This window comes from Lissotriton vulgaris, chromosome 8 (assembly GCF_964263255.1).
Source record: "Lissotriton vulgaris chromosome 8, aLisVul1.2, whole genome shotgun sequence".
Classification (NCBI taxonomy): Eukaryota; Metazoa; Chordata; class Amphibia; order Caudata; family Salamandridae; genus Lissotriton; species Lissotriton vulgaris.
The window spans coordinates 1,334,738,462-1,334,763,303 of record NC_141696.1 but is presented as its reverse complement, the minus strand read 5'-3'; the positions used below and the strand labels follow the sequence as shown (position 1 = coordinate 1,334,763,303).

At 45.7% G+C, this 24,842-nt stretch overlaps 1 protein-coding gene across 1 annotated transcript; it reads left to right on the top strand.

Moving 5' to 3' along the window:
- The first annotated feature begins 12,889 nt into the window (after positions 1-12,889).
- On the top strand, positions 12,890-17,730 carry LOC147698703 (uncharacterized). The gene is made up of 2 exons (XM_086933495.1): positions 12,890-13,613; positions 17,105-17,730. Exons 1-2 carry the CDS (start codon positions 12,890-12,892, stop codon positions 17,728-17,730), a joined length of 1,350 nt encoding a protein of 449 aa, XP_086789621.1.
- The last annotated feature ends 7,112 nt before the right edge of the window (positions 17,731-24,842 follow it).

The following is a 24,842-nucleotide window of genomic DNA, read 5'->3' as shown; positions in this document are numbered from 1 at the left end:
GACCACAGCTGCGTTCACTTCACCTACAACAAGCCCACATCCAACAACCACCCCCAACCCACTCTGCAAAGAAACTGGAACAAAATCACCATCGACCAGATCTCCTCATCGCTTCTTCAAAAGCCCCCCGCCCACTCCTCAAACCCAGACCAAGCAGCCAACAACCTCACCCAATGGTTATCCAACAGCGCCGATATCCTAGCACCACTGAAAAAACGACAAATCAAACTAGGCAACAAGAAGGCCTCCTGGTTCAACGATGACCTTAAGAAATCCAAGAAACTCTGTCGCTCCCTCGAGATGGCCTGGAAAAAAGACCCAACCACCAGCACCAAGGACGCCTTCAAAAACGCCACCCGCATATACCACCAACTAATCCGAAATGCCAAGAAAGCAGCCTTCAAGGACCGTCTAGATAACAACGCCCACAACAGCAAGGAATTATTCAACATCGTCAAGGAATTTACCAACCCCTCAGCCAACTCCAACGACATCACCCCCTCTCAAGCCCTCTGCGACTCCCTAGCCTCATTCTTCCACAACAAAATTGCAGACATCCACAACAGCTTCGACAACCAACCCGGAGACCAACCCACCCAATCCCCTGCAGGACCCCCACCCCCCCTGAACATCCTCAATGATTGGAAGCCAATCTCCACTGAGGACACCATCCGTCTGATGAACTCTATCCACTCAGGATCCCCCACAGACCCTTGCCCTCACCACATCTTTAACAAAGCAGACTCCATTATTGCACCGCACCTCCGAGACGTCATCAACTGCTCCCTCAACTCCGCTATCTTCCCGGAAAGCTGGAAACACGCCGAACTCAGCGCCCTCCTGAAGAAACCCACAGCTGACCCCACCGAACTCAAAAACTATCGCCCTATCTCACTCCTTCCATACCCGGCCAAAGTCATCGAGAAAGCTGTCAACAACCAGCTCGCCGCATTCCTCGAAACCAACAAATCACTCGACTCCTCACAGTCCGGCTTCCGAGCCAAGCACAGCACCGAAACCGCCCTTATCGCAGCAACAGACGACATTCGAACTCTACTGGACAATGGAGACACAGTCGCCCTCATCCTCCTCGACCTCTCCGCAGCCTTCGACACAGTCTGCCATAGCACCCTTCTACAGCGCCTCAAAAACATCGGAATCCAAGGAAAAGCACTGGATTGGATCACCTCGTTCCTCTCCGGAAGAACCCAGAGAGTCCGCCTTCCACCATTCAAGTCAGAGGCTACTGAAGTCATCTGCGGCGTACCTCAAGGGTCCTCACTCAGTCCCACCCTCTTCAACGTTTACATGAGCCCCCTCGCGGCCATCGCACGCCAACATAACCTCAACATCATCTCCTACGCCGACGACACTCAACTGATCCTATCACTCACCAGAGACCCTAACACGGCCAAAACCAACCTACACGAAGGAATGAAAGAAGTAGCTGAATGGATGAAGCACAGCCGTCTGAAACTGAGCTCAGACAAAACAGAAGTCCTCATCTTAGGTACCTCCCCCTCCGCCTGGGACGATTCTTGGTGGCCAGAGGCCCTTGGAAAAGCACCCATCCCGACGGACCACGCACGGAACCTGGGCGTCATCCTGGATTCCTCACTCTCGATGAACAGACAAGTCAACGCCGTTTCTTCATCTTGCTTCAACATTCTTCGCATGCTCAAAAAAACATTTCGCTGGATCCCTACCGAAACTAGGAAAACAGTCACCCACGCTCTGGTCACGAGCCGACTGGACTACGGAAACACCCTCTACGCCGGCATCACAGCAAAACTCCAGAAAAAACTACAACGCATCCAGAACGCCTCAGCCAGGCTCATATTAGACATTCCGCGCAAAGAACACATCTCTGATCACCTGAAAAACCTACACTGGCTCCCCGTCAATAAGAGGATCACTTTCCGGCTCCTAACCCACGCACACAAAGCACTCTACGAAATCGGACCCGAATGCCTCAACACACGTCTTTCTTTCTACACCCCCTCCCGCCAGCTACGATCCTCCAACCAAGCCCTTGCCACTGTACCTCGTATCAACAAAACCACCATGGGAGGTAGATCCTTCTCCTACCTAGCAGCTAAAACTTGGAACTCACTTCCCACTCACCTTCGCCTTACTCAGAACCACCTAGCATTCAGAAAGCAACTCAAAACGTGGATATTCGACAAGTAACTCCCCACCCTTCTTCAAGCGCCTTGAGACCCTCTGGGTATGTAGCGCGCTATACAAATCTTTTTGACTTGACTTGACTTGACTTGAATTTAGGCATATATACACTAGGCGACTTTTTTGGACAGAATGGTATTCCATCTTTTGAGGGGTTACAGCAGAGATTTGACATTCCATCCACAGACTATTTAAAATATTTTCAGGTCTTTATTAATATTCGTAACTCTAAACTTAATATTAACTTAGATAGCTTTCATTTTTTTTCTATTATTAAGAAACGAGCTACCAGGATAGGTACCTTATATGATATACTCTCTCAATCCTCTAATGATGATCTAGAACGAGTTGAGCGGTCTTGGGCACTAAAACTCGGGAACCCAGATGTCGATATTGACTACTCCCTAACCCTTTACACAACATTATTTTTAGCTCCTAATCTTAAAGCACAATATTATAAAACTATTTACAACCTTTATTTTACTCCGTCGAAACTCTTCACTTGGTGACTGCGGGCAGATGATTGCTGCCCAAGATGCAGACAAGGACACGCAAATTTAATACACATGTTTGCAGAATGTCCGAAACTAGATAATCTACAGACAATGATCGGAGGATTCTAGGCTCAAGATTTCGGGCGGAATCTTAGATCCTCTGCAACTCTATATCTTTTAGGTCATGACGAAACCTTAGGCCACAGTTTGGAGGAACAGAGGATTGTTTTCCTGGGCACTGCCGTCTTTCGCATTATTTTAGCGGCCCGATGGAAAGATTCCAACGTACCCACTTTTCAAATGTGGCTTAGTCGATTCCTTGCCACATACAAACAGGAGATAGCTATATATAGCACAAGAGGTAGAAAAGCTAGATCCCGGGGTACCCGAATTTGGGTCCCAATCTCCGACTGGTACTCCAATATAAGATCTTCCCCCTGATAAGAGAGAGGGATTGATATGACTGATATGATATGATGAGGTAAATTGTATAAATTGTACAAATCTTTACTTTATATTCTCTTCATGTCAGTATACATATGTATTAGACCGCAATGTATTTTTGTTTTTTTTCCTTTATCTTTTGTGTATGCATTTTCTTCCTATTAACTTTCATGATGTATTATCGTTTTCTATAAGAATGTATTCTTTTGTAAAGAAAATGCTTGAATAAATACTACAGATCATGCTCAATAAAAAAAATGAAAAAAAAATAAAAACAACAATCATGTACTTTGCAATGAAGAAATAACGCAATGCGGGCTGCGACAATCATGTACTTTGTAATGGGGAAATAATGCAATGTGTAGCGCTACAATCATGTATTTCCGTATGCAGAAATAATGTCAGGCGTCTTAAGACAGTCCGGCAGTTCGTTAGTAGCAATATTGCCAATGTGTATTATGACAATCACCCTCTTTGATAACAGTTGCCCCCCAAATGTATCAACGATGACATAAAGTGCAGCTTCTCATTCTGGCCCCAGTACTGCCACTCCTTTGGTCAGTACGGGCCCCAATCTGAGGCGAAGCAAAGGCTCATGTTGCCAGAAGGACTGAGATGCCGAGAGAGTGTCCCTCTGAGCCTGCACCCAGTCCAGGTAGTAATACACTTTAACTGGTGGCACGACCCCACTCACCTCTCCTCCTTCAGCAAACTGGGCCTTCTGTACAGAACTTTCTCAATGGACCTCAGCGGCTCGGCCTGATAGCTCAGCTCCTCCAGGCCTGCCAGTTCAGGCCGCGACTGTTAGGAACGTCTCCGCCGGTCGCAGGGCACACGTAACCCACACTTCTGAGATTACGTTACTCCGGGTGCACATTCACCACAGCACCCTCCAGGTCTCCTCTGGCACGAAGCCACACAAACAACGCTGATGGGACTTCACATTGACTCTGAGTGCACATCCAACAAGAACTCCTTCCTGTGATCTCAGCTGGCACCAAGACATGCACACCACACTGCAGAGACTCACTTTCTTCCGGTCCACACAATGATCAGCCGATAACCTCCACAGTCCCAGGTTGCACCAAAGCACACACACTGCTTCACTCCATCTCCGGTGCCCCAATATCCTGGTGCTCTTCAGCAACACCTTTGCCCACACCACGACATGCTCACTGTGTCCGAGCCTTCCTTCTCCTCCGGTGCACTTGATGACCAGGCGTCCACCACGTCACTTGAAACTTCTCTGGAAACTTTTATATTCCTGTGTTTCCAAACAGGGAGCTAGCTCACCTTGGGCCCTTGGGGTAACAAGACACAGCACAAAGCACAGTCTTCTTCAAGCAGGGGGACGCAGTGCACAAAGCACAGTCCCAACAGGCTCTTCCTTGGTTAAAACCGTAAACTGCAGACCAGCCCCAGATCACGAAGCAAGGGGTGGTCCTCCCCAGCAGTCTCTTCAGTTGTTCCTTCCTTAGCAGAGATTCCTCTTGACCATGAAATGAGTCCAAGCCTTTTCAGTCTCAATCCATTTCTATTCCAGCATTCAGGGGTCTCAGCTCTCATAGTTATACCCGTAAATGTCTTTGAAGTTCGTTGTGCTATGGGGTACCTGACCCCTGCCTAAATCAGTTCTGGGTGTCTCCCTCCCAGTGTCACCTTTCTCCCTTTGATACTGGGGGTCTGGATCCTTAATCACTCAGCAGGCGACGGGTTATTAGTTTTATAGCAGCAACCTAGGCCTCTTCACCTCCTGGGGCTTTTTCTCGCCTACTCTCCAGATGCAGGTCAGCCTGGTGCCATCTCAACCCCCTCCCTGGGTCAAGACCTCCCCCAGCTCCTCTCACCATTCAGATCCAGACAGTCAATCCATATTCATCAGAGACACACAGAATTGCTTAAAGCAAAAAACTCAGCCACTTTCTAAAAGAGTGGTTTCTGAACACACAGTGACAAAACCGCTTTCATAGAAAGATGTGTTATGACACTGTGATTTCATACATACTAAACTTCACCTCTCCATTTTACTCTTATGGGAAACTAGGCTAACAAACACAATAGCCAGCCTCCCTCATTCTTTCCTATGGGTAGGATGGCCTTTCACCAGTGAAAAACTAAATGGAGTGTGTTTCACTGTCAGGACATAGCACAAACCTCAGTATATGTCCTGCCTTTTACTTATACTGCACCCTGCCCAGGGGTTACCCGGGACCTACCACAGGGGTGCCCACTGTGTACGCAAAAGGGAAAGTAAGGCCTGACAAGTGGTGGCACTTTTGTTTGAGGACAACATGCTAACTTAGCAAACTGCGTGTGGCACAACGGCCAGGGCGACTGACGCTGGATGCTGGGGATCACGGTTCGATTCCAGGCTCCGGCAGGAGGGGTCTGTCCAGCACTATGTGACTCTGGGCAATAGCTCGCTTAATCTTCCTGACGACCCTCAGCGCCTTGACAACTTCGGGTAATTGTTCACGCTTTAAAAATGGTGGACATTTACATTTACATTTTCTCTGTGCACCTTTGCATTACTAGCCCTGGCACACACAGTGCACATCACTAGGGACTTTACTAGTAAGGGAAACATACCAATCATGGCCAACCAATTACCATTACACTTTACACAGGGAACACTTATACTTTGATACTGATCAGCAATGTCAATCTACCAAAAGCATCTAAATTGGCAACTCTATGTCATGAAAACGGTCTATGGGGAAAGCAAAAAGTTTACCGAACTTTAGCCAAAAAGGCCTACAGTTACTGCTGCCTTTACTGTGGATGTGACGGTGGTGAAACCAGTTGTGACTGGTGTGGCCCCTACTGTGCATGCAACTTTTGCTGTTTTTGTAGTGGTGGTTGTGGCCACAGACCTCGATTTTGCTGTGGCCCCTGCTGTTGGCCCTATTCTTTTTGCTGTTGTGGCCGCCCCGGTTGATGAAGAGATGCCTGCTGTGATTGAAACAGAGGATTCTGCTCTGGTTTCTCTTGTGGTGGCAGCTACAGTCACTGCTATCACTGAAGGTTTGGCTAATGCTGTGGTCACTTCTCTGCCTGCAGCTGTTGTTACTGCTGTGGTAGTTGTTGCTGCAATTGTGGCGAATTTGTGGCAGTTGTTGTGGCTGCTTTGATGGCGACTTTTTCTGAGAATACCCCTGATATCGTGCCAGATACTGTGACTATTATGGTTCTTTCTGTTGTGGCAGCTGTTGCTTTTGCTTATCTGTGGTTTCAGCTATGGCAACTGTTGTTGTCCCTGCCTCACTCACAACTGGTGTTTCTGTTGTGACCCCTGCCATAGTTGCATCTATGATCGCTACAGTGTTATCTGCTACAATTACCAGAGTAGTTTCTGTGATGGTCCCTGATATGTTGACAGTTGTCCCCGTCGACAGAAGAATCACCTTCAAGCTCCTGACCCACGCACACAAGGCACTCCACAACACCAGCCCAGAATACCTCAACAACTAACTGGCTTTCTACGTACCAAACATGAGACTCCGCTCCGCCGACCTCTCACTGGCCGCCGTCCCACGCATCCACAAAATCACCTCCGGGGGCAGGTCCTTCTCCTACCGCGCCGCCAAGACGTGGAACTCAGACCCGCTCCTTCTACGGCAGACATAAGACCCTCAGACCTTCAGGAGTCTACTCAAGACCTGGCTCTTCGACCACTAGTTGCAGCCACCATTCCCCCCCCCCTCCCCCCCAGCGCCTTGAGACCCCCGTGGGTGTGTAGTGCGCTCTATAAATTATTGTTGATTGATTGATTGATTGATTGTTACTGACATCTTTTCCATGAGAGGAGCTGCTGTCCGGTCCAGGGAAGGGTTGGCTTGGCAATTCGGGCTGGACTGTTCCCATGAGGTACAGGGTTAAAGCGGATTTGCACATGGCCATGTCTGAACTGGGTTGGTGTGGTGCGCAAAACAACGATGGATTTAGGCCCAGATCTCGGTACTGGGGTGAATATATGACATTGTTCTGCATTCTGTCCATCAACTGTTGTTTTTGCAGTTGTCACTGATGTAATCCCTGCTGCGATTGATGCTATTGTGGAAAATGTGATTGTTGCTCTCATGGGAGATAATTTTGCCGTTATTTTCCCTCATGTGATGATCATGGTGGTAGCAACTGCAAATCCGGAAGTTGTATTTTCGTCTTAAGACCTTGCTATGTTGACATGATTGTTATACACTGTAGGTGCAGCTGCAGCTGTGACTGTTATCTCTGACATGGCGGGAGATGCAATTATTAACTGTGGTGGACGCTGTTGTCACTGCTGTGCTTACATTCTTGTTGCGGATGGCATTGCAACGCTGAAAAAAGAGGTAGTCACAGCTGTGGTGGCTGGTGTTGTGGCTCCTGTTTTCACTGATGTGATCTCTGTTGTGGTAGAAAGTATTGAGACTGCTGTTACTGTTGTGGTGGGATCTCTTTTTTTATGATGTTGTTCTTGTCATTATTACAACTATATTCACTGCTAAAGTGCTTCCCTTCGTGGACGTTTTCCTCACTTCCATGATCCCTGCTGTTGATACAGTTGTGGTCACTGCTGTGCTTGCAGATGTCGTGGCCAGTGTGTGGCAGTTGAGGTCATGGATGTTGTGGCCTATTGCAATTGATGTGCATCCTACTGGAGTAACACCTGTTGTTATTGATATGTTCCCTGTTTTGGTCATAACTTTGATCGTTGTTGTTTCTGTTGCTGTCAGTTGTTATTTATACTGTTATCCTACCATAGTGGCAACGTTGGACCCTGCTGTAGGTGCACCAGTAGTTGCTACTGTTATCCCTGCTTTTAATGGTGTTGTCCATGTCATGGTGGCTGGGTTGCCCATTGATGTTGCAGCACCTGTGGTTGATGCATTCATGTTAGCTGCTGTTGGGGTGGTAGTAGAATTGGTTGCTCCTGTAAACCTTACTGTGAATGCACACCAAAAGCACAGGAGCTCAGCGGGCAGTGTTTGTGTCAGGGAAGCGTCATAAGGCGATTTAAGAGACAGTTTACATGTTATCCTACTTACCAATACAATAACACAATTTAAAATGTGCAACTACTCTAAGCAACAATGAAAGCCCCTTTTTGTGTCCTCTTTTTTGCTATGGCAGGGCTTTGGCAGCTACAGTTTTCTTAATCCTGTCATCCGAGAATTACATGCCTTTCCTCCTAATGTAACAGCAAATCCAAATTGTTTCATAAAATGGGCTTTCAGTTCAGGGAAAAGCTTGAGTGAAGATTTTTGATAGAGTAATAGAAGAAAATAAATTAGGCTACAGATGTAACACAGGCCTCTGCCACCCCTATGGCATATGGGGGCCCCACAGATTTAGGTGCCACCCATTTAGCATAAGGCCTATCAAATTCTGTAAGATCTGGGAGCCACTGAAACCCATCACCTCATTCAGCAGGGAGGCCCTATGATTTTATGTTATGCCACTTTGTAGGGGGAATATGGGAAGAGGTCAGTAAAACCTATACCAAGCGCAGGGCCCACAACCTTTGTGTTCTGCACCCTCTACGATAGTCACAATATGGGCCAGCATTATTTAAAATTCACTCAGCACAGCACGGCAACCAGAATTGCTGTGCTACCCCATGTGAAATGGATACACCGGGACTGTGGCATATCTATGAAGATAGGGCAATGCCGCTCCCATCCACGGTGTTGGCACACTTTAGGCTGAATAGAGCAATGCATACCACCCATGCACTGTAGTGATGTCTAGGGTACCCTTCCAGTACAAAATACTGTGCTTAAACATAGTTTCAATTTTTTTTACATTGTATATGTATTGTATATTATAACACACGGGCAAAGTTGTTTTTTAAAGCCCCCCCAGCGCCTTGAGACCCTAATGGGTGAGTAGTGCGCCTTACAACCCCCTGAATGATTGATTAAAAGTTTGAAATGTTTTGAGAAAATGAATTGTTCCTCATGCATTCTGCTGCCCACAAGAAGAAATACTTATTTTGCACAAAGCCATACCTATTTTTTTTAGTAGATAGTACTTTGAGCAAAAAAACATGCGATGTTCGTATGGGAATGTACATGTACCACCATGGGACACCCCCGAGACACAAAAAAGCCGAAAGTGCTTCGTTGTGTTACTTCGGGGTTACTTTCCAGAGCAAATTAATATTCTTACACATTTATATGCAGGCTGGGACAGGTTTTGTTGCAATGACCTAACGCTAAAGAAATTAATGTATTTGTTGGCCTAAAACGTCATAATATAAAGCAGCACACAAACCTGTTTTGTAGACAGTTGTAAGAAGCATATTAGAGCTCTGCAGAGTTCCAATGTAAGTTAAAATTATTCCCACAAAAATGCAATGTACCCAAAATTATTATTTTAATAAGAGTAAGAAATGTTACATAAAAATACCATGTAATAAGTCAAAACTATAGTACACTATACATCTACTTAATGATTAAAAAGTAATTGCACTGATACTGCGCCCCAGTCAAAATGGACTTTGTACAGAAAACGGGCTAGGAATTTTGGTAAGCGTGCAATACTTAAAAATTATTTTGTATGAGGTTTTGGGGACTAGGAGGAGGTGCGCACTTTCCTCCCATTAGAATCTCTCTGTTTTATACATGGTCACCCACATAATTTTAGTATATTCTTAGAACAAATTCCTTACCCCAAATATTGTCAGTGATACTCATGGCCTTTGCTTTATTTTTCAAATAGTTCAAAAAAAAATATTCCGAACAAAGGCCCATTTGAATGAAAACAGCAGACTAATGCAGGCATCCACGTTCTTTCTCAGTGGGTCATGGGTTACGTTTTCTCCCTGTCAGTTTTAAAACGGTTTCAAAAAGTCTAAAAAATGCCCGAAGTGTCACACAAGAGCCCAATCCACCCACATAAATATAGAAATCGTAGTTTACCCATAAATCAAAAATGCAGGAGAGACGACGTGAAAATCAAAACGAACTTGACTAATGTAGACTTTTAAATTTTTCGTGGTTTATCATTTTTAATGAGTTTAAATAGAGAAATGGTTTCTGATTGAGGGCCTTAAAGAGAATGCCATTGCCGGCGAATTCTAATATTCCGCACTGGTGTGTGCACCCGTCCTATGCTGCGCCCTGTTTGAAAGCATCTGTTCACACCACGCCATCTCCAGGACTCCACTAAAGCAGCTCATGAGGGCACCTGCTCAACCATTGCACGCTTTTTGCAGTGAATGGGCATCAGTCCAGCACCTCAAGATGGGTGGGAGAACCGTAGCTCGCATGTGACTGCCTAAGAGGTATACCCATTTTGCATTTTGTGTCCTGTCCAGCCCCATCTCCATTATACATTTGTTTTAAAAGAACCACAAAATATTTTCATAGTTTGATTTTACCCGTAAAGGCATAAATCCTGAGTACACATATTTGAATGTGAAAATACCTAACCTTCACCATCTGCCACTGTTCTTGGCAGCAGGACTGAGAGTCCTGCAGGACAGATGAAGGTCCTTCAGGTGAGGAGAGGCTCTCACAGTCTCTGGATCCATCGGGGTATCCTACTGGGTTAAGCTCATCTACTGACATTTGCTTTAGCTCTACCAATTCTCAGGAGCAGACACTGAAACACTGAGGGGCTTATTTATAAGAGCCCTGTGTCACTTGTGCACCACATAAAGATTTATGAAGCCACGCAAAGCCCCCCTGTGTGGCTTTGAATGACCCCAAAAATCACGAGTAAGCAATGCAGTGCAAATTGCTGTCACCTTACTCTTCTCCCGGGAGGCATTTTAGGGGCATTGCTGTGGATTTTCCCATGCAATACCCATGGAATTTGATGCTGCTCTAGATTTACAAAGTGATGTAAACCTGGGGAAGCATCAAATCCATACGCCTGGCGTAAGGAGGAGAAACATGTTAATTTCTCCTTATTTTTCTCCTCTTTCTGCAGCACAAATACAAAGAGGAAAACGCCTGATAGAATTGTTTTTGTGCCGAAAGGTGACCCTTCCACCAAAAAATAACCCTTCCTGTCACGAAGGCAGCCACCCTTGCACCATTGTTGGCGCTAAGTTGGCGCTTGGCACCTAAGTTGGCGCTTGGCAGCCAAAATGGCGCCAGCCCAGGCAGAAATGATAGGAATGCACCATATTGCTTACATTCCTTTCCTTTCTGTTCAGCATAGGACAGCTCACTAAGGTGCCCAAATGCCATAAATATGGCCCTGAGTTCAGCAGTGGCATGGGCTAGAAGCATCTGTTTTACTGCCAGCCAAATGGCGAGCATATTATTTTTATTGAAGAGGCACTATAACCTGTAATCACCACATCATTATAACACACTGCTCTACTTCAGCAGTATGTTAATTACATATGCTGTTTCAATTTACTTTTCCAAAAAGGCTGTTTTAGAATATGCTGAATGGAGATATTCTCTAAACGTGAAACTAAAAGTGCAGTCAAGAGAGATTAAACAATAACAACTAGCGAAAAATAACAGAACAAGCATATCAAATCCAAAGCAAACATCTTGAAATCTTTAAAATTGAATTTAATTTAAACTAGTAGAGCGCAAATGTTCACTAATAATGAGGGTCCAAATGCACTATCTTTCTCTGGCCAGAGCGAAGCATGAAAAATAGCTGTGCTGCCTTGCAAGAATGATAGAAATGGTGCAACTGTATATTTTAAAAAAATTACCTTCTCAAAATGATTTCAGCTGCGCGTGAATTAAAATGTAATCCTCGGGGGGAGCTGAGCGAAGCAGTCTCCCCCCGCGGATTTTCGCCCGGTGGTACAGACCCAGAGCGATGACGCGTTAGGCAGGGCAGCGCGCGCGAGGCAGTGCGTAGGAGTTAGTCAGGAGCGCCATTTTAGGCTCCGTAGTTGAGGCAGGAGCGTTTTTCGGCGAGGCGGACCACTCCTCTTGAATTGCTGGCATTTATTAGACAAATTCAGGGCTGACATGATTACTCAAGAGGCACTGCAGGAGGCGCTCCGCGTCATAGCGGCAGCTGGCAGGAGTGACCTTTTGGCGGCAGGCACCGGCGACGCAGCTGACTCCCCTACACCTCACAGACCCCCGAGGAGACAGGCGGCGAACGGAGTCAAGAGAGCCATTGACGCGTGCAGGCAGACGTCAGCCACGAGGAAAGGTCCGAGGAGAGCGCGGTCAGCCAGAGGGGCTCGGCAGGCAGCGGGGAACGTCCGGCAAGCAGGTCTGTGGAGGGGTCAGTCTTCCCGCTCCTTATCCCCTGCATTGCTACGAGGGACTGGCTGTGTGGTCAGGCTGCTGGGTGAGTTGGCTACTCCCCCATTTGGGAGGGAGGTTTTTGAGGTGGGTGGGCTTGACACAGGCACCCAGCGAGTGGGGGCGGGCAGGGGCAGACAGGCCAGAGCAGCTACAGTCAGGCCGCCCCGCCCCAGGCCAGTGCCAGTATTTACAGGGCCACAATGCTTTGAGGGCCGCAAAGAAACAGTTGGCCCCAGTTGTACCCCCCCCCACCCTGCCTTAGTTACACAGCCTCCCCAGCCCCTAGTGGATTATTCGAGTGGCAGTGATGAGGAGGCTGCGGGGGGCGCCTGCGCAATTATGAATGTACCACGCGCCCCGTCCAGGCCCAGGGAACAGGACTTTGAGGATGCAGAAGATGTTTTTGGACTTTCAGACCCCCCCACTGAGGACCTTTCTGAGTTTTTCACAACAGGGCAGGTAGGCTTGCTGCCACAGGAAGATGGGGAGGTTCCTCAGATTAGAGATGCGGTTTTGGCAGAGCAAGGCCAAGACGATTTTATACAATACATGTACGATAATGGGCTGGAGCACACCAGATTCAACAGAGAATATATTTTTCCAGAGGCGCGCCAGGCACCATTAGTTTTTGCGCCAGATGAGACAGAGTTGGGCCGCAGTTTATCAGGACAGTGGGTGTGGGTAGAACATGCCTCCACTGCTGAAGCACAGCGGAAACATAGGGAAGTAAGGAAGCCCAGCAGCAAGGTACTTCTAGTAGACGGGGCAGATAAGGTGTCAGGTGGCTCTGGAGCGGAGCAAGGTCAGACCAGGAATACGACAGGTAGCAGGAGAGCGAAAGGTAAGGAATTTGCGAAGGACAGAGCGGCCACTGACCAAGGTGGTTTTAATGTGGAATTTATGGCGGATCCACAACAGGCGGACAGGTTTTTGGAGCGAGAGCCTGTTTTTGATTGGGACACTTATGATGGGGGTGTAGGAGATGGTGAGCGTCCGGGAGGAAGCAGCCAAATCTTCGCTCCACAAGGCACAAGGGAGAGAATAGCGACATTTCCACAGCAATTAGAGGAGCGAAATGTTAGTAAACAACTGAGAAGTTTTCAAAAGGGACAATCAGCTGTAGCAGTGGGCTCTGGGAGGGGGGCTGGGACAACAAGCTCTGTTCAATCGTTACAGGTTCAAGATGAAGATGGGGACTCTGGAGTACAGAAGGAGAATCTCGAGCGGATCTCTAAAGAAGAATTGAGACGACGCGAGGAACAGCTTCCAAAGGGTAAGCCACGTTGGTGGGGGGCATGGGATGTCTCTTCACAGGTTAGGGAAAAGGCTCAGGACAAGGTACCGCAAATACACAGTAAAGCGGCGCCCGCACAGGCAAGTGGACAGGTTGGTAAGTCAGCCCACTACATTAGTCTAGAACACACGGAAGATAGTTCACCTGTGCCAGGTAGGCTGCCATACATGGGTGTGTCAATGCCGCTAGGTACTCACCTTTCTCACAAGACAAAACAAAAGATATGGCAACATGACTACGTAGATGTTTTCCGTTTGCTACACAGAGATGTCCAATCTAGAGAAGGGTCCAAGGAGGAAGAATTAGAATTGGCAAGACGTCCCAGGGTGCCGAGAAATATAGACAATTGGTCGTCGGCATTTTTAATTTTCTCCAGCATTTATTGTGAAAAATATCCGGAAAGGGCAGTTTCACTCTTTAAGTACATGGATGTGGTACGCAAGGCCCACATGCATTTTGGTGGTTTTTCCTGGTTAAATTATGACGAGGAGTTCAGGGCCAGGATGAGCATGAACCCTTCAAAACCTTGGGGTGATATAGACACAGAATTATGGTTGCAATGGATGTCATCCTCTCAGCTATCGGAAACCACCCATACAGCTAGTGGTTTGCCGGTGGCGTACCGGCCCTTTCCAGGGCGCGCCGCCCAGGGAGGGGCGGGGACTGTCACAAGGGGGCATACAAGCGGATTGGGCTCCTGCTGGAACTACAACAGGGGGTATTGTAACCGGCCATATTGTAGATTCAAACACGAATGTTCCCAGTGCGGAGGCAGACATATGCTATTTCAATGCCTTACGCCTGCAGCAGACACAACCGAGCATACCCCACAACCACAAATCCAGGCAGCCAGGGGCAGGGGAGCTCCACTCCCTCCTATACCAAAAGGCTTTTACCCCAATTAAATGGGAATTGCTCATCCCTTGGCTGGACAGGTACCCGAACAGCGAGGCGGCTGCCAAACTTTATTGGGGGTTTAAGGAGGGATTTCGAATTGGTTACCAGGGCCCCAGATACAGGCGTTGGGCGGAGAATTTGAGGTCTGCTAGAGATTTCCCGGAGGTGGTGGGCAGGAAGCTGGGTGAAGAAGTAGGCTTAGGCAGAGTAGCTGGGCCTTTTGAGGAGATGCCGTTTGTTCATTTCATGGTGTCGCCGCTAGGGGTAATCCCCAAAAAAGCGGCGGGTGAATTCCGCATGATTCAACACCTTTCGTGGCCGGAGGGTAGTTCTATTAATGACTTTATTGCTGATGAGGACTCAGCAGTCTCGTACACTACAGTGGACGAGGCTCTAAAAATGGTACGAAGTTTAGGAGATCAGGCCGAGCTTGCAAAATGCGACATTCAATCTGCTTTTCGATTAATACCGATACACCCCTTAGATTTTGAGCTTTTGGGCATGCAGCTGAATGGTTATTTTTATTTTGACAAGGTTTTACCTATGGGATGTGCAGTTTCCTGTGCCCTTTTTGAATTGTTTAGTTCATTTCTACAGTGGGTTTTTCAGCAAGAGTGTAGGGTAGGCAAAGTGTGCCATTAACTTGATGACTTTTTATTTATGGGACTGGCGAAGTCCGGACATTGTGAGAGGGCGTTACAAGTTTTTCAGAATATGGCAGAAGCATTTGGGGTGCCTTTGGCACGAGACAAAACAGAGGGGCCCAGCACACAGATTAATTTTCTTGGAATTGAGATCAATACAGTGGAAATGGTGGCACGACTTCCTAAGAAGAAGTTAGAGGAAATTAGGTCATGTATTCAAGAGGCCCTTCAAGTAGACAAATTACAACTCAGGCAAGTACAAAGACTATTAGGATACCTGAACTTTGCGTGCAGAGTAGTGAGGGCAGGAAGGACTTTCTGCAGGTTGTTGGGTATGGCCATGTCAGGAGCAACTCTGCCACACCATAGAATCAGGCTCACCAAAAACATAAAGGAGGACTTAAGGATTTGGTTGTTATTCTTAGCGGATTTCAATGGAGTGCCACTGTTGTTCATCGAAGAAAGTATGAAGTGGCAGGTGCAAATGTACTCAGATGCGTCAGGTTTACATGGATTTGGCATTTTTTGGGATGGGCGCTGGTGCGCTGAGCGGTGGCCAGAAGAATGGATTTCCCAAGGTCGCAGTATAGCGTTTTTGGAGCTTTTTCCCCTTTTAGTGGCTTTGCAGGTATGGGGCCAAGAGCTTAGCAACAGAACAATCCTTTTTCATGTAGACAACTTGTCAGTTGTTCACTTAATAAACAGGCAGAAAGCCAAGGACAGGAGGGTGCTAGGCCTTTTGAGGGCTTTCATGCTGTTAAGTCTGCGTCTGAACATTGTTTTTCGCGCAGCACACATTGCAGGTATCAATAACTCAATTGCTGATGCGCTCTCTCGTTCCCAGTGGGACAGATTTCGCGAGCTGGCCCCGGGAGCAGCAGTCAAGAAATCATCGGTACCTATCAGCATCTGGGCTCTAGGGGAATGAGGATACTACGGCTGGTGGAGAACTCAATAGCGTCATCCACTCAACGAAGTTATATGCTGGCATGGCATGAATTTCTAAGTTATGTTGACACTTATAACTTTGTACAAAGAGAAGAGATGTATATCCCCCTCATACTTGATTTTGTTTTACATTTAATTGACAAGGGTTTGTCACATAACACCATAGCGGGTAAGCTAGCGGGGATTTCCTTCTACGGACAATTGTATTGGGGCCGGGATCCAAATAACCATATATTGGTGAAGAGAGTTTTGAAGGGATTGCAAAGGGTGAAGGCGTCAAGCTCACACACAAGAGCGCCAATAACATTTGAATTGCTCCAACGTATGTTGGGGTACTTACACAAAGCTTGTTACAACGCTCATGAAATTAAGCTTTTTAGATTGGTAATGATATGGCTCTTTTTTGGAGCTTTTAGAGTTTCTGAACTTTTAGGTTTAAAGAATGATTGTGGCTTATGTGGCAGGGATGTGTGCTTGGAAGGTGACACTTTGAAAATATGGTTAGGCAAATCAAAAACAGATCAATTGGGGCAAGGGGTGTGGATACACCTAAATGTGACTCACATACAAGGTTGTTGCCCAGTACAAGAGTGGAGGGATTTTCAGTTTTTTACAGGTGTTCTGGGTGGACCAATCTTTGTGCACGAGGCAGGAGGTAAGCTTTCGAGTCACCAGCTGCTGGTAGTCATGAGAAGAACACTTTTATTGTTAGGCTTCAATCCAATGAATTATGCAACACATTCCTTTCGTATAGGAGCAGCGTCTGAAGCAGCCTGTTTGGGTTTGGGTTGGAATGCGATCAAAAGGATAGGAAGGTGGAGTTCTAACTGCTGTGCACGCTATGTAAAAAAAAAAAAAAAAAAAAAAAAAAAACAGCACATATGCTGTAGAAGAAGCATGGACAGTAGTCCAAACTAGAAGTTGTTAAGCATAAAGTTGTATGTTGAGTTTTTCTTATTGGGTCTGTTTTCTTTCATCTAGGAGACATTCGGGGTTTGAATCCAGCCAAAAAACAAATCTGGATCGTGGGACACTCATTTGTGAAGTGGGCAGCGATCTTTGCGGATCATCAAATCTATGGAAGGAACCTTGGTATCCCCAGCGCTGGACATGAACTTTACTGGTGCGGTAAAGGGGGTATGCGCTGGGAGAACTTGTTTCCTCTATTGGCTAAGATAAGGTATGACAGAGGCGGTCCTGATATGCTCATTCTCCATCTAGGGGAAAATGACCTAGTGGCTTTATCGGGGCTAAGCATAATCAAAGCCATGCAATTAGATTTAGCTGTGGTTTCTAACAACTGGCTAGGGACCAGTCTAGTATGGACTGAATTTGTGTTTAGGCAGCAATGGAAAAATGCAAGGAGTCAGGCCGCCATGGAAAAGGCCAGAAAAAAGGTAAACAGGGCTATGAAGATCTTCTGTGTGGGTTTAGGGATCCAGACAATTGCACATGACAGCATCACTGGAAAAGACGGCCATCTGTTTAGGGAAGACGGTGTCCACTTAACACAGTTGGGGATGGCGTATTACATACTGGAGATCAGAGACATGCTATCAAAATGTTTGAAAGTTGATCTGTGGGTGTCTGCTAGAAGGGAGGAGTAAAAAAAAAAAAAAGAGCAAGGGCAAAGCAATCTGACATGGGTAACAACATACTATGATAAGAATGGTTTGGGTTTGTTGGTGGGGTCAGGAAAAATCCAAGGTTTTTCCTGTGTGGCGGAATAGGGGGAGGTCAAGATTTAGAGCGGACTTGACCGTCCTTCAGGAGAGAGGGTGGTGGGAGGTACAAGATGGGGGAAAAAGAAAGAAAGAGGGAAAGTGAAAAGATTTCGAAACATGGGGGTGATTTCAACGAAAAGTAAGTTATATTGGTTTGGAACAATAACGTTATAAACAAACAAGTGCAAAAGAAAGGTTATGGTTTTGGCATAATATGCAAATTCATTGGTTTGAAGACAAGTAAAAATTACAACTGTTTATTGGTTTATGGATATAAAAATTGCCTGATCTATGGAATAAAAAGTGGCCTTTTATGCTATCCAGTGGTGTTGTCTCATTGTGTATGGGTCTGGATTATTCTGGGCGATGGCTGCTTTACGTGATGCACGGCCTCACACTGCTGTGCAAGGACACGTCAAACAAACAAAAAATGTTCACGAGGAACTCATTTGAAATAATAATATACATTTATGCAAGACTGTTATAACTTGCTCGAATTAATCAAAAAAGCAGAACCGGAAAATACAGGATGCGATCTTTCAAATAATTCTGTAAATATTTAAAACATAGAAAACCCACATGACAATGTATCTCAATCTGGCTCACTTCAACCGAAGTGAGCGTGATTGAGAGCGTGATTTATTTCCTAATCACTATAATCAGGGGCGTAACAAAGGCCCCCGCAGCCCCTGCATTGCGTGGGGGCCCCCGAGCCCCAGGGGCCCCTTCGGCAGACAGTACATTTCCCAACAGCACAGGGGACTTTTAAAGTTACTCCCGCCGCCGCGCCTCAAAATAAACCGTTGCGTACATGATGACATTTTGCGCAGCACGCAGCGGCGTGGTTTAATTTCAGCCTCAGGAGGAGGCATAGGGTGCGGCAAGGCTGGGCTAGTATTGTCTGTAGGGTCCCGAGCACAATCCCTTGCCTCGAGGTTGCAGCCCCTGCTGATGGCTCTGCATGCACTCCCCAGGTGCCAAAGTGTGCCGTAGTCACGTCACGCTGAGCAGGCGACAAGAGAATTAGGACGCCCAAAAGTCACAGCGGTAATTGGATGGTGGTGGCCTTTCAGATCAAAGCTAAGGTTAAAGAGCAATTACAGAGAAACACCATCCCGGTAACGCTGCTGCTGTAGAGAGGCGATTTCGATGGGACAGACATGCCATGGACAGAAGGAGGGGGTGGCTCAATTAGACCCAAGAAGCTTTCACCTGTGCCTGCTGCCACCCCTTCTGAAAACCCCCTTTTCCCAAACAATAACTCAGTAATTCAGCTGCCAGCCCTATCCACGCACCACGTTTAAGCCATGCACTTCACTTCAAGGACAGATTAACTTCTCCCAAAGGGAGGGATCCAGTCTCCAACTGGGCCACCCCAAACACATTTGCCAGAATGAAAGTTGAATTGCGATGCATTTCTGTGGCCTCCTTTTTTTCAACAGCCAGCCCTTTGCCCTCTATAGTTGTTCTGTCTTAGAACTTGGTGTTGCAGGTTCCGTCCCCGGCTTCGCAGATGGAAACTATACGCAAATGGAAACTTCCAGGTGCCAAGACTATTGGTAGGGGTGTTTCATTTTTTGTATTTATAATTGCAGTTTATACAGCATGAACGTGACCCAAGGCAGTAGCACTATACACGAGAACCAGGCATTCTATATGAATGCCTTGAGTTAGAATGTATTTTTTAAAGGTAAGGGGAGATGAGGGTGAAGTGATATGCCAAGGGTTACAATATTGTTGAGCCAATGCTCGGACTAGAATCTGGTTCCCCGTTTCCAAATTCTGCAGCACTATCCAGTTAGCACCTAGTTCACTTTCCCAATGTTTGTCTCAAAGCCCTAAATTGAAGGAGTTCCGTATTGGGCATGCCTGTATTTTATGGTTAAAAAGACCAACCTATTTGGAAAAATGCATTCTGGTATTCGGTTAGTGATTTGAGCACTGCAGCGTTAATTATCACCTGCATGCACACAAATGCGCTTTTGGAGAGTCTAAAGAGGGACATCCGGAGAAGGAAGAAAGAGAATTATATCTACCTTTCTGATCTGCTTTGCAGTAAAAATGGCCACTTTTCAACATGGTTTTGCCTCTCACCCGCTCTTTCCTGTTTGACCAAGTGGTGTGATCCTGGACAAATACTTAATTTCACTGGGCCTACTTCTATTCATTGTGACATATGAGGGCACATTCAGACTTCTGAGTTATGGATTGTGCGCTGTGCATACATTTCTAACAAACTGTACTACAGTGAAATGCATTTGGCAGAGCAGATGTGTGTTGCAGTTTAAGACCACTGCTGGCCGCTGTTACATTTCCCTAGTTGCTAAATTAGAGGCCAGTTCAAGAGCTTAGGAAGCTTGTGAAGGAGAGTTGTGTTGGCAGGATGCTGTTTTCCCTGCAATCTTCCTGTGTATCGAGGCCTGCCAGCCCTCACCTACTCAGTTGCTTGACTAGTTGTTTACATCGAGGGACCCTGGACGACGGTCCTAGAGGAGAGAGGCATGCAGCCACATACAACCTGCTACTTATCTCTCAGCACTGTGTGAAGCTCACTTGCCCACCCTGACCAACAATCTGGCCGAAGAAAAGACGCTCGCTGGGCTTCTGGTGGCACAAGAGGTGACAGTCCAGCAGAGCACAGAAGGTGAGTGCTGTATAATCATGAGGGAATAATCTTGTCTTTCAGAGTGTGTTTGTGGGTGTAAAAGACATCACATGGCTTTTGAGAACAAAATGTTCTAAAACTATTCTGGTCGTTGTTCTTCAGGTAACCATATATACAACCATGATATACTTTAATTTAAAGATGCTCATAGATCATGCAAGTTAAATTGATGGGAAAATGAATTATTTTTTCTTTTACGTTTACCTTATGAAACTTCAACTGATTAACGCAGTCACATGTAGGTTGTGTGTGTAACTAGAGAGAGACAGATTTCTGCCCTGTTTTGTGCTTTGGGAATTACAGATGTCTTTATTCATAGTGCCATGACGTCCTAACCAGCAAATAAAGCACTGTGTGAAAATGCAATAGTCGTCCTAAAAAACAGCTGTACTTCCATTTCAAGCATTTTGCAGTAGTTTAAAGTTGTTTTTAGAGCTTTTCATTGCTCAAAAGTGTAATTTCTGATATTAATGTCTTTCTGTGGACTACATTGTTTAGTTTTACGCATGCAAAATGAGTTTCTCATTACTCAAATGGGTGTAATTTCTGATATTTATGTTTCCCTCGACTTCCTTGCCTGATTTTGCTCGAGAGAAAGTGTCACTCGTAGTTGTTGAATGTAACTCTTTATTACACTGAAATTATGAAAATGTCACGCATAAGCAACCTGAAACATTCGTAGCTATGAGGGTGGCGGGCCGTGCAGAAAAGAGGGGGCGGTGAGGAACAGTCATGAAGAACGGTGTCACGAGGAGCAGAATTAATAACAGTTTATACATCAATTTAATAACTGTTTGAGTCAAATTGAAAGCTAGAAACACTCTAGGTGTTTGCACCAAAGAGAAAGTAAAAGACCATCTCATAGACTAGAAACCCTGTTTGGTTTGAGGATGACAACCCTCAGACACCTTTCGGTAAAGTTCGTGCTATACAAAACTGCATTACATAAAATTTTAAAAACCTCCCATCATCAATTATTTATTATGGTGTGGCTAGTCCCCCTGCATGGGAGGAACTCTTGAGAGTCATCACCCTATGGGTCAGTCAGAGGCGCAACTAGAGCCAAATTTTGGGAGGGGCTAATAACATTTCTGGGGGGTGGAAGTGGCTAATACTTCCAGCAATAGGCAGAGTGAAGATGCAGGGGCTCTAAGAAGGGGTGAAAGCACAACAAAGCCTTGTTAACAAGTAAATGTCTTTGAAAGACCTGTGAAGTACTCGGGTGCATCTGTGTGTGTGCCCGGGAAGCTGTCTGAACCCATGATGACACACATAATGGAGGGAGGGGGAAGCTTAAGCCATTTGAGCCCATTGGGCGTTGCGTGCCTGGGTGCAGTAGAGGTAGGCCACCCAACAAATTAACAGGAAGGACCGAGCCAAGGGTCTGGCTTGCAAGGCTAATGTTAGGCATGGGCAGTTGCTCAGGGCCCAGTGCTCAGCACATTTGCATCGGGTCTCACCCCTATGCTGCAGCTCTGCCAGACCCGCTGAGGGGAGGGGCGTCTCTCTCCTGGGCCTTGCAGGCACATTTAGTGCTGGGAGGAATAGAGAAAGGTGCCTTGCAGCCCCAAACCATAGCTTTGAGCCCAGTTTACATTTAGCAATTTGGCCTGTGATTGGCAATCCTACCCCGACTGCCCACTCAAAGGCACACAGCACAGCATTAAGCCAATTCTCCTGCATTTTGACACCCCGGCATTTTGAAAGGACAATCAACTCTCATTCAGCCTATTATGAACTGTGAAAGAGTTAGCTTGTCACTGGCAGGCAGGGAGGCGTTGGCGCACAGGTGGGGTCCTGCCCCTTGCAGATTCAGAAGCACCTTCAGCATTTGCGATGCAAACTGGGTTGAATGAGTGATTGAAACCAATTATTTTTGCAGTTTTATACAGCACGAACTTGGCCTGAAATTATTGGAGTACTTTACAAGAGCAATGGCTACATTAAACAAGGACACATTACTGGGAGATTAAGTGATTTGCTGAGAATCACTGTTGATGTTGAGCCGATTGCTGTGACTCACACCTGGTTCCCCCTCCAGCAGTTCTGGACTAATTCCACATTCTGTCTCCTCTTCTACCCCAGTGGCATAACGCAGACCTGCAGGGGCCCCCAAGCTGTGGGGCGCCGCCTCAGAACAGTTATCTGCCCCGAGAGCTCCTGATTCGGGGGCCCCTCGAATGTACCTTGCAGGGGGGCCCCCTCAAGTTTCGTTACGCCACTGACTATAATCAAAAACAAACCACAAAGTGAATAACGAGAAAAGCACTTTTCAAAGTATATACAATATGTACATATTACGGTGATTTGAGTGAACCCCAGTGAAGTGACCATAACCTAACGGTGTGTAAAACTTTTGGTACTGCATGAGGATTTAAACATCGTTGTTTAAATACTCATGCAGTACCACAAGTTTTACACCACAATTTTCTCATTAGACCCCAGCACTCCTGTCCTGAAGAGACCCGAATCGAGAGAGGGTCAAAACGTCGTCAACTGTAGCTCCTCTTTTTACTTCCAATAACCGTCTCCTTTTTCCAAGTCACCTTAGAAACACTCCTCGCACCACAGTTAGGTTATGGTCACTCCACTGGGGTTCACTAAAATTACTGTAATATGTACATATTGTATATACTTTGAAAAGTGTCTTTCTCTTTGTTCACTTTGTGGTGTGTTTTTGATTACTGTGATTATGAAATAAATCATGCTCCCTTCGGCTGAAGTGAGCCAGATTGAGATATATTGTCGTGTGGGCTTTGTTTTAAATATTTACAGAATTATTTGCATCCTGCATTTTCCAGGTTTTGCTTGTTTTGATTAATTCGAGCAAGTTATAACTGTCTTGAATGAACATATATTGTTAGTTCAAATGAGTTCCTTGTGAACATTTTTCTTTTTTTTAGCATTAATACCTAGTTCACAAGGACAAATGGGTCGCTCTTGTTTCTGTATGAAGTGATTGTGCAAGGACACGTCTTCACTGTCTAGGGTAGGCTTTGTCGACTCCGTACTGGAAGTACACCATCCAGTACACACAGTACACCATCCAGTACACAGTCTCGCGTATGGCGAACAGCACAGGGGGCAGACATGTAAGAGATGTGATTTAGGATAAAGTGATATAGTAACACGTTTTAATAAGTCCCTTTGTAAATATGACCCATATTGTCTTCCACAACGCCCTGGCAAGCACTTGGCTAAACAAGCCTGGCAACACAAGCAGGAAAAACAGACAGGCTGTGACCCACGTAACTCACACAAAAGACCTGGAGATCATGCATGTTCGATAACGCTCATTCCTGTCAGAGATTTCAAGATTATATTTATTAGAAAGTTCTAGAGGCATTTTCCCCAAAAGATAAACACACATAAGATCTCTACACTAGGATTTTTAAAAATGTTTTATTAAATAATAAAATCCAGTTCCAGTGCAGAGTACATGAATTAATGTTATTGCAGAAAACATAATGGTGAAAAGCAAAAATATGATACATGTGAATATGAGAAAAAATAGCTACATTTTAGGTGGTGATCATTAAATCAAATCATAGATGGAATCAATCTCTATCAGAAACTTTCCCTTCCTTCCTAGCCTCTAACCTGCATTTACATAGGCACCAAAAGTGCCAGGCCTCGATGGCCTTGTAAAACACTTACTTTTACCTAACAGCTTTTCATTATTTCCCCAGTGAGGTCAGTTTCTGTCCTTAATGTGTCATGCTTTGGCTGAATTAGCAACAGACAGGAGCAGCTCCATCCAGCCAGACCCTCTGGCAGAATGTTGCAGCTTCGATTCTCCCTGGGGATCCTCACCTTCAAAAATCCCTCTGCTTCCAATTTATATACAATTTCTTAATGTTATGATGAGAAAAAAATCCTTGTGATTTGTGACATAAGGTGTGAAAAAGAAACACGTGAATGTCTCCCATATATTTGTCGAAATGCACTGTACTTTACAACTAAGCATCCCTGTTTTCTGTTTTTACTGATTTTTACAGATAAATACAGACTGAAAACCATTTATTTTCTTGCCTGTATTTATTTTTAAATGTTGCTAAAAACAGAAATTGGGTGCTTTTGGAGTGATTCTAAATACACTTTGCCATGACTGCTACGCCAGTAACTGTGTGGATTGATAGGTAAGGGGGTTAAAAAAGAAAGGACATTTAGTAAAGAGGCTTAAACAGCAGTAGATATGCACAAAGCCTATACTGAAATCTGCATGTTTTCATGTAAGTACATTGATTTATCTTCAAGGATGTTCATATCACTAAAATGTGGCAGGCATTTCAGCATGACTGTATATTTATTGGTTAAATAAATGTGGAAA